This window comes from Gymnoscopelus braueri, assembly GCF_963280865.1.
Source record: "Gymnoscopelus braueri genome assembly, chromosome: 17".
Classification (NCBI taxonomy): domain Eukaryota; kingdom Metazoa; phylum Chordata; class Actinopteri; order Myctophiformes; family Myctophidae; genus Gymnoscopelus; species Gymnoscopelus braueri.
Window position 1 is genome coordinate 47,756,999 of NC_137617.1, and position 14,589 is coordinate 47,771,587.

Consider the following 14,589-nt stretch of genomic DNA (forward strand, 5'->3'; position numbering starts at 1 on the left):
GCCGATCTACAAGATCACAACATGTCGCAGCACGAGGCATTGTGAGCTTGTAGATCGGCTTCTTTCAACAGTTTGAAAAATTCTTCAAAACATCTTGATAATAATGACACGTCCCGAAATAGTGAAGCCAGGTTGAAAGTGGTTAAACTGGCACAATCATTGAATTAATTGGACCTACAGATTACATTTAACAAATGGTGCAAAGTGAACTAGATGGTGCTGCCTCTCTCTCTCTCTCTCTCTCTCTCTCTCTCTCTCTCTCTCTCTCTCTCTCTCTCTCTCTCTCTCTCTCTCTCTCATATGACCATTACAGACACACGTACAGTACAGTACAGTCTGTTCAGAGAAATGGGCAGACAATGAGATCTGACCATTTCCATATTTTTTGATTGATTGAACACATTATTGGTCAGAAATGTAAACAGCACATGGTACAGTCAAGACATTAAGGCTAAAAGGATAACACAAAAAAAAGGTCCTGCATGGGGACTTGTGTTCCATTGTGGTCCTATGTACAATTAATCAACATAGCATAACACAGTAGGCTCATACATGTCATCAACAAATACAAAACATATCCATATGTTTTGTGTGACCATAATGGTCCAGTCCTCCTTATGCCAACATATTATGGTTCCTGATCAAATGTTTGCACACACACACACACACACACACACACACACACACACACACACACACACACACACACACACACACACACACACACACACACACACACACACACACACACACACACACAGACACACACACACACACCAGACAGCGGTGAGCTCATTGATTGAATAGCGTTAATAAACTCACGTGGGTCACTGTTTGCTATGTGCATTGTCTGGGTGTAGGTTATTGTTTACTATGCCTGCCTCAGGAATTGCCCCCTTGTGATGAATACCACCGTAATACCTGTGTAATGAGCGTACGGGTTACGCGTTTCGGCCTCAGCCCGGTCTTAACCCATTAAGACCGGGAAAGCAAAAACCGAGTGCCGCGCAATGAGCTTGTATATCTGCTATTTTTTGAAAAATATAGGTGCCGCTTTTTCCACTTCGTTGGTATTTGAACCTAGTGGTATTTATAGCTGAGCACCCACTGCCTAAACAAAAGAGCACCCACTGCCTGTTTCTTACCTGGAACCGCGTGACTCAGCGCCGTTGGAGTTATGTACCGATAGGCAGAGAATGGTAAATCATGTTGTGGGGACTGCTCCGCCTCCGAGTAGGTCAGTAGCTCATGAATACGCCCAATGAATGGTCAGATAAATCGCGGGTAGGTCAGTATATCGCCTACTCGTCGCCTCCTCGCCCATTCAATGGTCTGATAAAACGTGATAATCTCCCGTTCAATGCGTTGATAGCATTCGAAGCCGGTGGGGTGGGGACATTCTGTGGGATTTGTTTCATTGTTGTTTGTGTCCTATATAGATGGGGCGTCCTCCTCTCAGAAGGTGTGTTTGTGTCCTATATAGATGGAGGATCCTCCTCTGAGAAGGTGTGTTTATGTCCTGTATAGATGGGGCGTCCTCCTCTCAGAAGGTGTGTAGCTACCAGGATATCTTGGATCACCTGAACCTGACCGCCGGTAGTGGACGGTTCACGCTGACCCGGCCCGTTCTGGATCACACACACCTCACCGATGTTCACCTGGACGTGTTCCTCTATGCTATCCTCAGTGTGGTAAATATCACAGTGACCACATGTGTGTTAATAACCACTTACACCCTACAGTATATTGTTGCTGCCGTGGCAGAAATCTCTCTTATCTCCATATTTTAACTTGTTGTGTTTTTCGTAAATTAACGCCCTTACAGCGTCACACAAAGGTATCAAAAGTAACAGATCCGCAAGCTCGAAACGTGCCACGAAGCGACACGTTTGAGCTTGTAGATCTGCTACTTTTGCAATTTTTGTCTCAGCCAGGCAGAAAGGCATGGCCGAGACTATGTTTTGCACCCTGTCCGTCTGTCCGTCCGTCCGTGTGTGTGTGTGTCCGTCGCCCCGCCTGTCTGTGAACAGCTAATCTCCGGCACTGTTGGCTTGATCGCAGCGAAACTGTGCACACACACTCCCTGGTTGCCAGAGCAGAACCTCTGCCCCAAATGTTTCACTTGTGCCTGTTATAGCGCCACCAGGAGGCCGCTTTTTGCAAAACAATTTTTTTGACAGTACTCCTACAGATTGTATCCAAACATCACGCAAATCGGTACACAGTATCTCTAAAGTCATTAAACAAAACATGTCATTCAGATTTTTCATATTCCATCCAGATTGGCTCCCAAAGTTTGCAGGAGTGCTCTGTTTTGAACAAAATGCCTCAAATCACGAACACAGCATGCAATTTCTGTGACATTTTGCACACACATTCCCACTATGCAGAGGAAGAAATCATCTTGTTGAAATCACCTGTTGAAGATGTTCAAATCAGCCTCATGGTGGCCCTATACCAGGCCAATTTGAGGTTTTTTTTACCTATATCTGCACCCATCTGTGTATGTGCACTAGAGGCCAAGAAAAAAAACCTTTGCCTTGCATTTTCACGTCTGCCTTTTATAGCGCCACCACGAGGCCGACTTATGTAAAAAAAAAAAATTGCACACACATTTGCACTACGTTGAGGAACAAATGCACCCTTCTAACATTGCCCTATGAATAGCAGATGTACAAGCTATTTGTAGATCTGCTATTTTTGACGGATTTTGCCTAATTTAGCAAAATCTATTTTTGCCTATTTATATTATGAAATTCCCAGAATAGGGATGCTAAAGGGTTCATGTGGTTAAAGGACTGTAACCTAAATGCACTTTTAGCCACTTGTCTATAGCTCTGTGCCAACACTTAAAATGTGCTAGTGTTTTTTTTGTTTGAAATCAAAGCAATTCAATGTTTATTCTGATCTTGTTCCACCTCTGTGCCAATGGAAGCTGTTGAGTGGATGGAAACATTGTCTTATGTTTTATCCACAGAGTGAGAAATCCCAGACATTCGTTCCTTTGATCTGGATCGCTACGGTGAGTTCTTCTGATGAGTCACGATGGCTTCACTAACTCTTGAAACCCACCAGGCGCGCAAGCGTAAGCGCACGGAGGCTGATTCTCTTCCACTCTATGTTAATGCATTAAAAAAATATGCTTCTGTTGGAAATCACTCTTGTTCAGGTTTGTGACTGTCACCTGAGCAACTTTGAAATCTGCCTGTCTGTGGTACCGTTGTAAAAAATGCCTGTAAAGCCTCAGTGAAGCAAGGGTGAGAAACCAGTCTTCTTGGGGTGTTGTCTTCCTGGAACGGTCACTTTGCGGTCTGTCTTTGACTTCACGAGTCTCACGGAACCTGACACCAAATAATGCTGCCACTCTGCGTAACAGAAAACCAGCTTCCACTTACTGCCCTATTGCACAAACCTGGCATCTCTCCACGGGGGCAGTGTTGCTGCTCGGAGCATACACAAACTCAACAAAGTTGCAGGACCCATGCTCAGGTGCCAGTCACGGCAGGTCCCTCAAAACGAGAGCAATTACCAACAGAATCATATTGGGGGATTAAGGCACATGTTTGGGGGGCGCTACCCACACGTTTAACAGTGTTGCTCATTCCACAATTGCACGATACTTACAAGTTATACCTCGTTGTAAAGGTGACTAATCAACGATAAAAATGATATAAAGTACAATACCAATTGGTATTATTGAAGGGGAGAAATAATCAACCAAAGTTAAGTTTCCGAACCTTTTGTGAGGAGTTTATTATAGAGTTATATACAGCACTGTACTCTCATTGTATTTGTTATCTCTCCACTGACATTGTTCTGTAGTCGTGGAACAATGAACACATCAGCTGGGACCCGTCTGAGTTCTGTGGAATCAACCGGATCACCATTCCTAAAAACATGCTCTGGAAGCCAGATCTCTTCATATATGAAACGTGAGTGCTGGTTGAAGCATAAAGACCCATGCATTTAGACACGCACGCACCCACGCACCCACGCACGCACGCACCCAAGCAAGCACGGCGTAGCAAACATTTTGCCGCGTCTGCTTTGCTACAGTTTTGCTAACCCATTTATACCGGAAAAGCCTCTGTGTCATTTTAGATTTTTGCTATACATATACATACTGTAGCAACACACACTGGCCCTCATTTATCAACGCGGTGCAGCCCAAATAATGTACGACGAGATCACCGCACCTTTCGGCATTTATCAATATATCCTGACGTGGGCTTCATCCTACCGTACGCTGAAATTGCCTGGTCGGGAGCAGTTGTTGACTTTGGCTGCGCCCGTTTATTCCATTCTAGACCTGCGGAGCAACATTGTCTGACTGTCTGACAGGCATCTAGACACATAATCCACTCCTAAATGTATATCTACACTACAATAAATAATCCCTGTGAAAATATAACATTTTATAAAGTGATTTAAACAAACTGCTTTAACAGTCATTCAGATAAGATTGTAGACCTGGCTGCATTGAAAATAGCAGATCTCCAAGCTCACAAGCCAGCGTCGCATTGCGACGTGTTGTGAGCTTGTAGATCTGCTATTTTCAAAATATACGAGCGCTCAAAATATACGAGAGTTTAGACCGGTGCAGCGGCGCTGCTGTTATATTTTCATGGCCACCGGGAGATCAGACATTTAACCCATGGTCCAACACACACCAGCCTTCATTCATTAATGTTCTCTCCAGGCTATCTCTCATTAATGCGGAGCGGGACGGGACTCGCCCGCCCGACGGTCCGAGTCTCACTGGGAAATGGTATTAGCCTACATGATGGCTTTATTTTAGTGTAACTCGAACGCGCACTGCTCGGTATGGGTTAAATAAATTAATATACAAACTTATTCCATTCATGGCGATGTGATTGGTATCATAATATGTCATTCATGCAGGCTGCAAGCCTACGTGACAAAGATTGTACCGAGATAGAGAGAGAGAGAGAGAGAGAGAGAGAGAGAGAGAGAGAGAGAGAGAGAGAGAGAGAGAGAGAGAGAGAGAGAGAGAGCATGTGCGTGTGCGTGTGTGGCGAGGCGAGCGGGGGGAACTCTTTCTTATTGGCTTTTCATGCTTTGTTTGGGTCGTATTCTGGTTCTTCATGTCGTGAAGTCGGGGCGTTTGTGAATATTTAAGGGCGTGTTATTTAAATGACGCTCGTTTTCAGACGTGCCTAAAGCACTGTACCCGCTCACATTTATCAAGGCTGGGACCAAATGTACTCTCGGATCGGCTGTGTAGGATGCGTTGATAAATGTGACTTCGACGTTGGTGTACGGCCGAATATATGGAAAATTATACGCCGGTTTATACGCTCCGTTGATAAATGAGGGCCAGTATGTTTTTCAGAAAACGTTTAGGATTTAGAACATTACTTTAACAGTGGTTCTCAAAAATAGCAGATATACAAGCTCACATGCGTCACTTCATCCTGCGCTGCGAGCTTGTACATCTGCTATTGAACATTTTGAAAAATGTGTGTGCGCGTGCATTCTCTCAGGACAGAGAAGGAGTCGTCCTGTCAGACCCCGTACCTGTATGTGATGCACGACGGGCGGGTGGTCATCGAGGAGGCGGTGAGGGTGACCTGCACCTGCAAACTGGATGTCTACAAGTTCCCCTTCGACATGCAGAGCTGCAACCTCACCTTCACCTCTGCCGTTTACCACGGTGGGAAAAGAACCATTTTGTAAACTAGAATGGGCTCTATATGCACATCAGCCATATTGATTTCAACATTGTGATTTAATAACTTCCAGGGATTGATTCAGTGTCGTAATCAGTTAGTTGTATCAAGTTGTTCTCAAACATTTTCCCGTCAAAAACCCCAGAATTAAAATGCATTCGGCCACGGACCCCCATCTGAAAACATGTTGTGCCGGGGACCCTCATTATACACGACTTGTGTTGTTAAAATGTTTCACAAATGTACGCCTTGTGAGCTTGTAGATCAGCTATTTTCAAATAGCCAATGCATGTACGGTTAAAGTGGTTGAACTGATTTTAATACTATATTAACTCATTTCGCGACCCCTGGGGGTCCCCGGACCTCACTTTCCTCCTCAGCCAATGAAGTGCTGCTCACCCCGATGTCGGACTCGTCCCAGGTCACACAGAACACTCGCGACGTCATGCAGACCCAGGGAGAGTGGGAGTTCCTGGAGCTGCTGGTGACCAATGACAACATGACCTTAAACTCATCACTGAAAGGAGACTGGAGTCGCGTCACATACACTGTATGTATCATGGGGGTAACCGGAACGCTCGCCCCAAAACTTTATTTTTCCCCGCCTACCAGCTCGCCCCCCCAATAGTTCTTGTATTCTTGTATTCGTTTTTACTTAGGTTAAGGTTAGGAATTAGTTCAGGATTAGGCATAGTTTTACTGAGGTTAAGGTTAGGAATAAGGTTAGGTTTAGACATAGTTTTACTGAGGTTACGTTTAGGAATAAGGTTAGGTTTAGACATAGTTTTACTGAGGTTACGTTTAGGAATAAGGTTAGGTTTAGGCATAGTTTTACTGAGGTTAAGTTTAGGAATAAGGTTAGGTTTAGACATAGTTTTACTGAGGTTACGTTTAGGAATAAGGTTAGGTTTAGGCATAGTTTTACTGAGCTTATGTTTAGGAATAAGGTTAGGTTTAGACATAATTTTACTGAGGTTAAGTTTAGGAATAAGGTTAGGTTTAGGTATAGTTTTACTGAGGTTAAGTTTAGGAATAAGGGAAGGTTAAGCCATAGTTTTACTGAGGTTAAGTTTAGGAATAAGGTTAGGTTAAGCCATAGTTTTATTGAGGTTATTTTTAGAATAAGGTTAGGTTAAGGCTAAGCCATAGTTTTATTGAGGTTATTTTTTAGGAATAAGGTTAGGTTTAGGCATAGTTTTATATACGTTTAGGAATACCTGTTGGAGACCATTTTGAGGTCGCCACATTTGACCCGGGGTGAGCAGGTTTTTGTATTTATCGTGGGCAGTGGTGGAAGAATTAATCCGATTTTGTGAGTGATTCTCACAGCGAAACGCATCGCACTGTGGTGCAAAAATAAATAAAAAATAAGCTATTTTAACACATGTTTTAAATATCACTTCTTTTTTTGGGTCTGAACTGATAGCCTTTCTACCCCATAGATCACCATGAAGAGGATCCCGCTCCTCTGTGTCATCAACTTCCTGGTTCCCATCCTGTTCTTCCTGGTTCTGGACCTGTCCTCCTTTCTCATCGCAGAGCAGCGTGGAGAGAAGCTGGGCTTCAAGGTAGAGAGGTTAACCATTAATAGACTACCAATTCATTGACCGTTAAACGTATAGGGTCACTTCCAGTTCCACTTGTTTAATATGTATGCTGTGAGTGTTCTCTCTCCTTATTGGATCAAATTGGTATCCCGACCTGAGCTTGTATTTTCAGTTTACTAACGAGACAGGGAGACAGACCCTTTGTTACTGAACAAACACTCTATAGATACTATAGAACTAATTAACACTTAATGTAACGTAGGCTAAGTGTAATTAGAGTACAAATATCACTTACCCTTCCGTTAAGAATTCACTTAATTAAATTAATCAATTAATTCATTCTCATGGTTTCTGATTCCCCTCCATTCATTATCGCAAACAAAGGCTACATTATTTTCTGAGCAGCTCGAAATGTTATTATGCACAAATGTCTCAACCACTACTGCTTTCCTCTGTTATCGTGGAATATACAGTACATGAGACGTTAATATCTTAAATGTACGGTATCATTAGTTCACAGGGGCAATTGTGTTGTTTGGTTGATTTAAGCACCAGTATTTTCAGGACAAAAGAAAAGTTGGTCTGTCTCAGGTGCTACTATGCAGTTTGTATAAGGTTCTCAGGAAAACCACCGCTTAATCAATTCATTGATGATCGATCGATAAGGTGAATCAACTGTCTGATTTGTGATGACGTGCATCCCTGCTTCAAGGTGACGGTGCTGCTGGCCATCTCTGTCCTGCTGCTCATCTTACATGACATGCTGCCCTCCATGTCTGGATCTCCACTTATTGGTAAAACACACTAGACACACACATGTTTTATGTGGCAGAGTAAGCCCTGTGTGAAGGCCAGGCGTCAATAGTTAATCATCTAGGGGTTCTTGAGGTGAAAATGATTGAAACCCACGGATATAAAATGATGCCCCAAGGGGCCTAAAGTGATTGAAATGTTTTTTTTTCCCCTCTTCGCAGCCACCTACTGCATCGTGATCTTTGGTCTGATGTTGCTGAGTCTGTTGGAGACGGTTGTGGTGACCTATCTGATGGAGATGGACACTGTCCCCCAGCACACAGAGACAGACACTGTCCCCCAGGCCCAGCACACAGAGACAGACACTGTCCCCCAGGCCCAGCACACAGAGACAGACACTGTCCCCCAGGCCCAGCACACAGAGACAGACACTGTCCCCCAGCACACAGAGACAGACACTGTCCCCCAGCACACAGAGACAGACACTGTCCCCCAGGCCCAGCACACAGAGACAGACACTGTCCCCCAGGCCCAGCACACAGAGACAGACAGAGACCACATCCTGAAAGTGGACTGTCAGGACAAACAAGATAATGTCAAAGTCCATAACTGCGACGGAGGTAGGGGAGGATATCTGAAAGACCTTAGACCAAAAAAAAAAAAAAAAAATAGAAATAAATGACAAGCTTGCTGGTGCTTGCAGTGTCATAGATCAGTGGTTCTCAACCTGTGGGTCGATGATTTTTTATTTTTTTTTATTTTTAGGGGGGGTTGGGGGGGGGGGGGGGGGGTGAAGTGACAATTTAAAGGGATATTTCACTTTCAAAAAAACTTTTGCTCATTTTATTGTCTACTCAGGCTTTTGTGAGCCCCCCAGACAGTTTTTAAGTTGCTTGATTCATTATTTAGATATTTGATATTCATTTTATCAGACACGCCCCCTTCCTATACAAACCCATTATAACTTCAAACTTCCTTTTTAACCCGTTAGATTCATCAAAAACACCCGTCCTTGGCTCTGGTGACTCACCCTGCCATCCTAATGTGTGAGGGGGCCGTATTTTTTCGATTACTTTTTTCATTTATTTTTTATATTTATTTTGGAAAATGAAAAAAATTAAATACATTAAAAAAAATTAATAAAATAAATGAAAAAAGTAATTGAAAAAACACGGCCCCCTCACGTATTAGGAGGGCGGGGTGAGTCAGCAGAACCAAGGACGGGTGTTTTTGATGAATCTAACGGGTTAAAATGGAGTTTGAAGTTATAATGGGTTTGTATAGGAAGGGGGCGTGTCTGATAAAATGAATATCAAATATCTAAATACTAAATCTAGCAACTTAAAAACTGTCTGGGGGGCTCACAAAAGCCTGAATAGACGATAAAATGACCAAAAGTTTTCTTGAAAGTGAAATATCCCTTTAAGGACTTTTTAAACCTTTTTAATGCCTAAAAAAAGAAAAATAAATGAAATGAAGAAATACCATTAGGCTACTGCATCAGAAGTAATGAACAAACTGGTCAAACACTGGCCAAATTTTCAAATAATATAAGAAAGAGGCAACAATTGTGAAAATAGCTGATCTACAAGCTCACAACGCCTCACGTTGTTAGGCGTTGTGAGCTTCTAGATCAGCTATTTTCACAATATTTATTTGTGGAACCGAGTCAAACTAAATGTAATGCCTCAACTCCTACAGTTCCAAGTGCTTGTCAGGGTGGGGGGTCCCCAGTTCAAATATGATTATTTTGGAGGGTCGCGGCCTGAAAAGGTTGAGAACCACTGTCATAGATCACCCCACTCTTAAAAAAGCCTTCTCGGGCTGCCCATCACATTCAGGATTGATACTACTTTGTGTTTGTGTTGCGTTTTCAAATCACTCTGTGGTCTGGCTGCCGAATACCTGAGATCTGACCAAAGCACACCCCACTCAAAAACATCTAAGAGATAATAGGGCTGCAGCAGCTATCCATTATTTTCTTAGCAAGTATTGTATCGATAACTTTTTTTGATTGATCGAATAATCGAAAAGGACGCTTTAAAAAAAAAATGCATATTTTAATATATCAACTATTTGATTAATCACACACACGCACGCACGCACGCACGCACGCACGCACGCACGCACGCACGCACGCACGCACGCACTCACTCACTCACTCACTCACTCACTCACTCACGCCAAATGGAATGTGTTCTATAAACTTGACTTTCCCACATTTTTGTGACACACTGTCTGTCTGTCTGTCTGTCTGTCTGTCTGTCTGTCTGTCTCTCTGTCTGTCTGACTGGAAATACTTACAGATAAATAAATAAAAAGAGGCAAGAAGCAGAAGTGCAAATGAAGACAGGTTTTAACTAAAATACACGGTCCAAAAACAGACAACAGCTGGACATTAGTGGCTTATAGAAGTAACAGGCAATGATGAACACACACTCATACTGTACATACAGTGAGAAACAGCTGGTGGGGATAAAAAGTGTAACCTCTGCTGACCCCTGGTGGAACTGGGGAAAAAGCACAGGTAGAGTTACGAGGACATGGCTTGTTGTGGCCAAAATGTATATTTTGAATTAACCACATATGCCCTTTTCAAATATAGGGGAAATAGCCGATCTACAAGCTGCACAACGCGATGTGAGCTTGCAGATCTGATATAGTCTCACTATTTTTGAACATTTAAAAAAATTTCTGATTCCTTTTTTCTGACTTTTCTATTCTAATTTTAATTACAGCAATGCATTGATATCAAAAAAGAAAAATGCGCTTTGTGATTTGTACTTTTGAACACTTGAGTATTTATTTGACTACATATAACTGCTCGTGACAGTGTGACATTTGCCTTTGACCGATTGTGTGCTGAATGACTGTTTTGCATTAATGCATGTTTTAAATGTGCCATTGTAGATGAAAGAAGACAGATTGGTGCTCGCTGTGATGTGATTGGTGGAGACACAGCATGTGACCTGATGACGGTGGCTGCAGAGGTCAGAACTACATGTATTCATGTTCTTCACTCACACTTACAAGTCCAAAGCACGCTATGTTCAATCGCAGCACTAGTTTATTTTAATACAAGAACGCTCGCCCCCCAAAAACACTCTCACCCCGGGTCACACCCGGCGACCTTGGAACGGTCGCCACCAGGTATTCGTAAACGTAACCTCAGTAAAACTATTCCTAAACCTAACCTTATTCCTAGACCTAACCTTATTCCTAAACGTAACCTCAGTAAAACTATGTCTAAACCTAACCTTATTCCTAACCTTAACCTCAGTAAAACTATGTCTAAACCTAACCTTATTCCTAACCTTAACCTCAGTAAAACTATGTCTAAACCTAACCTTATTCCTAACCTTAACCTCAGTAAAACTATGTCTAAACCTATCCTTATTCCTAACCTTAACCTCAGTAAAACTATTCCGGTCCGCCCCAAAAAATGGGGGGGAGTGTATTTTGGGGCGAGCGTTCCGGTTATACCGTTTCTTTATTACTGTATCAACCAAATATTTTGTTGCAAAACTAGCAGATCTACTGTACATGTGTTGCATTGCAACATATTTTTTCCTAGTTTGGTTCTTTTTTTTAATACTTTTTTTGTGACGCTTTAGTATGATCAATCATTTATTTACGAAAAAAAAAAAAACATAAAAGGTGAAATAAGAGGTCTGCCTGACAGCAAACTAACATGTACTGTATACACAGCACTATATCTGAATAATGAATTCAGTTTGAAATATAGAAGAAAAAAGTATAATCATATCTTCTGTTGGGCAGAAACCTGCCCAACAGTCTCCATATTTCAGCTGATTTATTTATGTATGTATTTATCTATTTTTGTTAACCCATTGAGGGTGGGAACGCATCTGTTTAATTTTTAGATTTGAGCTAAAAAAGCACTTTGGCTATTCAAAAATAGCAGATATACAAGCTCATAGCGTGACACCGAGTGCCGCGCTATGAGCTTGTATATCTGCTGTTTTTGAAAAATTGTGAAAATCTGTGAATATGTATATATTCTTTTAAAGCAAACATTTTTAACTCAAATCTTTGAACAACATATTTTGAGATGAGGGGTCCGCAGCCAAATGCATATAATTTTGGGGGTCCTTGACAATTATGAAGAAGTTTGAGAACCACTGATTATAGCAACATAGTTATTTTTTTCCAGAAAACTGTTAGGATTTAGAAGACATTCTGTAGAATCAGCCTCAGGTCTTAATGGGTTAAATGAATGCCCTGCATTATCGTACAAGATGAAGATTTCATGCGCTTTTGAATACTTTAGTATTTTACTGTTGTTCTTTGTCCACCGCTGCAGCTGAGAGCGCTGGAGAAGAGCGTGTCATTGGTCCTCCTCCAGAGGAGGGAGGAGCCATGGAGGCGGGGCTACTGGAACAACATGGCCGCTTTAATCAACAAGGCTTTCATCGTGTTCTATTGCAGCGCTGTCACTGTGTTTCTCATTGTCATGTATGTAGAGTGGAGCACTTAGATAACACACTGTTAAAGGGATAGTTCACCCCCAAAATGACTTTTTTTTCTATCGATGGAGACTTGAATTCATGGATATATTTTTTTGTTTTTGTCTCATTCCTCAAGCCAGTAATTTGATGACCGGCAGCGGTTCCGGTAGGAGACACAAAGAGTCTCCTTTATGTCTCCTACCGGAACCGCTGCCGACCGGTCCGCTGGTCATCAAATTATTGGCTTAGGAATGAGACAAAAACTAAAAAATATATCCATGAATTCAAGTCTCCATGGCGTGACTAATCGATAGAAAAAAAGATTTTTTTGGGGGGTGAACTATCCCTTTAAGCTGCTTTCCTGATGCATGAGCTCCTACTGTATTTGCCTTAAAATCAATCTCTCTCTCTCTCTCTCTCTCTCTCTCTCTCTCTCTCTCTCTCTCTCTCTCTCTCTCTCTCTCTCTCTATATATATATATATATATATAAAAGTAGTTAGCATAGCAACACAATCATTTTAACTACTTTCAGATCTACAAGCTCACTCTGCAGATCTACATGCTCACAGTGCGTCACTTTGTGCCGCACTGCGATGCTATTTTTGGAAAATATCTTTGAAAAAATATCTTTGAAAAATATCTAAAAAGAATACATATATATATATATACATTTGGGGTCCAAAACCCCCCGACGGCCACCGGGGTAAAAACGCGTCCTCGGGGCGGGGCGTTTAGCGGACCCGGTCAGTCCGTCGACTTCCCGTTTGCGGGCGTTATGTTTTGGGTTCTTTTGAGCCGGGGCCGCCCGCCCGCCCGCCCGCCCGCCCGCCCGCGCGCTCGCCAGACACCACAGGCCGCGTCTCTTCCTGTTCGGCACGGCGACCCACTTTTGGTCTCCGTGCCATTCCAAGGGAGGGACTCTTGGGATCCAAAACTTGAACCAGTTCACCCAAACAATTACTTATTGTCCCTGTCCGTCCCTCCGTGTCTCCATCTGTCTGTGACCAGCTAATCTCCGGCACTGTTGGCCCGGTCGCTGCGAAACTGTGCACACACACACTCCCTGGATGCCTATTCAGAACCTCTGCCCCCAATTTTATCACATGGGCCTGTTATAGCGCCACCAGAAGGCCGATTTGTGCAAAATGTGTGCAAGATTTGTGTTTTTTATAATACTCCTACAGATTTGATCCAAACATCATGCAAATCGGTACACAGTGTCTCTATAGTCATGTCATCAACATGGATCTGGCCAATTTACCATATTCCATCCTGATTGCCTAAGGTTGGCTTCCAAAGTTTGCAGGATTGGTCCGTTTTGAACAAAATGCCTCAAATCATGAACGCAGCTTGCGATTTCCGTGAAATTTCACACTCACATTCCCACTAGGCCGAGGAAGAAATGCCACCCTTTTCACATTGGCCTGTTATAGCGCCACCAGCAGGTCTAATTTAGCAAAACACATTTTTGGAACAAAATGCCTCAAATCATGAATGCAGTGTCCGATTGCCGTGAAAGGCCTAATAATAAATGCCACCCTTTTCACATTGGCCTATTATAGCGCCACCAGGAGGCCACAATAACGTACCTGACCTGGCGGAGACCTGCGCTCCGAGGAGCACTTTTTTTTCTAGCTTTCTATCAATTACACACCCCATGAAGCCTTGAATTCATGGAGATTCTCCTACTGACTGATGACTCAGTAATGAGACAAAAACTAAAACATCTCCATGAATTCATTTTTTTTTGGGGGGTGAACTACTACCTTTAAGCCCTTTTTCAAATGCTTTGAAAATAGCCGATCTATACAAGCTCAAAACATGTGGCAACAGAACGCATTGTGAGCTTGTAGATCTGCTATTTTCAAAAAAATGTTAAGTTTCTGTTTTGTTGTTGTTTTACTTCTTCATATTCAAAATTTCAACACAGCAATGCATTGATATTAAAAAGAAAATGTACTTTGTGTGTTACGGTATACTTTATCCCCCACTGCTCATAAGAAGTCCAAAAGCAAACACTTCAGCCTTATTGGTTCCCAAGTCATAAAACACCAGCCATCTTCATGTCCGCCAGCTGCCACCCAGCTCCACTACTCCTCACATTCCAAGCCTTATCTTCACTGATAACA

General features: G+C 42.6%; 1 protein-coding gene across 1 annotated transcript in view; it reads left to right on the forward strand.

Annotated features, from left to right (window-relative positions):
• Positions 1-12,520, forward strand: part of LOC308105201 (5-hydroxytryptamine receptor 3C-like) — a 14,194-nt gene extending 1,674 nt beyond the window's left edge. Inside the window, exons 2-11 of the mRNA XM_080455836.1 lie at positions 1,528-1,691; positions 2,978-3,022; positions 3,823-3,932; positions 5,505-5,674; positions 6,071-6,240; positions 7,133-7,258; positions 7,950-8,031; positions 8,212-8,610; positions 10,901-10,980; positions 12,315-12,520. Coding sequence (XP_080311962.1) covers positions 1,528-1,691; positions 2,978-3,022; positions 3,823-3,932; positions 5,505-5,674; positions 6,071-6,240; positions 7,133-7,258; positions 7,950-8,031; positions 8,212-8,610; positions 10,901-10,980; positions 12,315-12,488 — 1,520 coding nt within the window. The 3' untranslated portion in view covers positions 12,489-12,520. The remainder of the gene's footprint in view (positions 1-1,527; positions 1,692-2,977; positions 3,023-3,822; positions 3,933-5,504; positions 5,675-6,070; positions 6,241-7,132; positions 7,259-7,949; positions 8,032-8,211; positions 8,611-10,900; positions 10,981-12,314) is intronic.
• Positions 12,521-14,589: the final 2,069 nt, after the last annotated feature.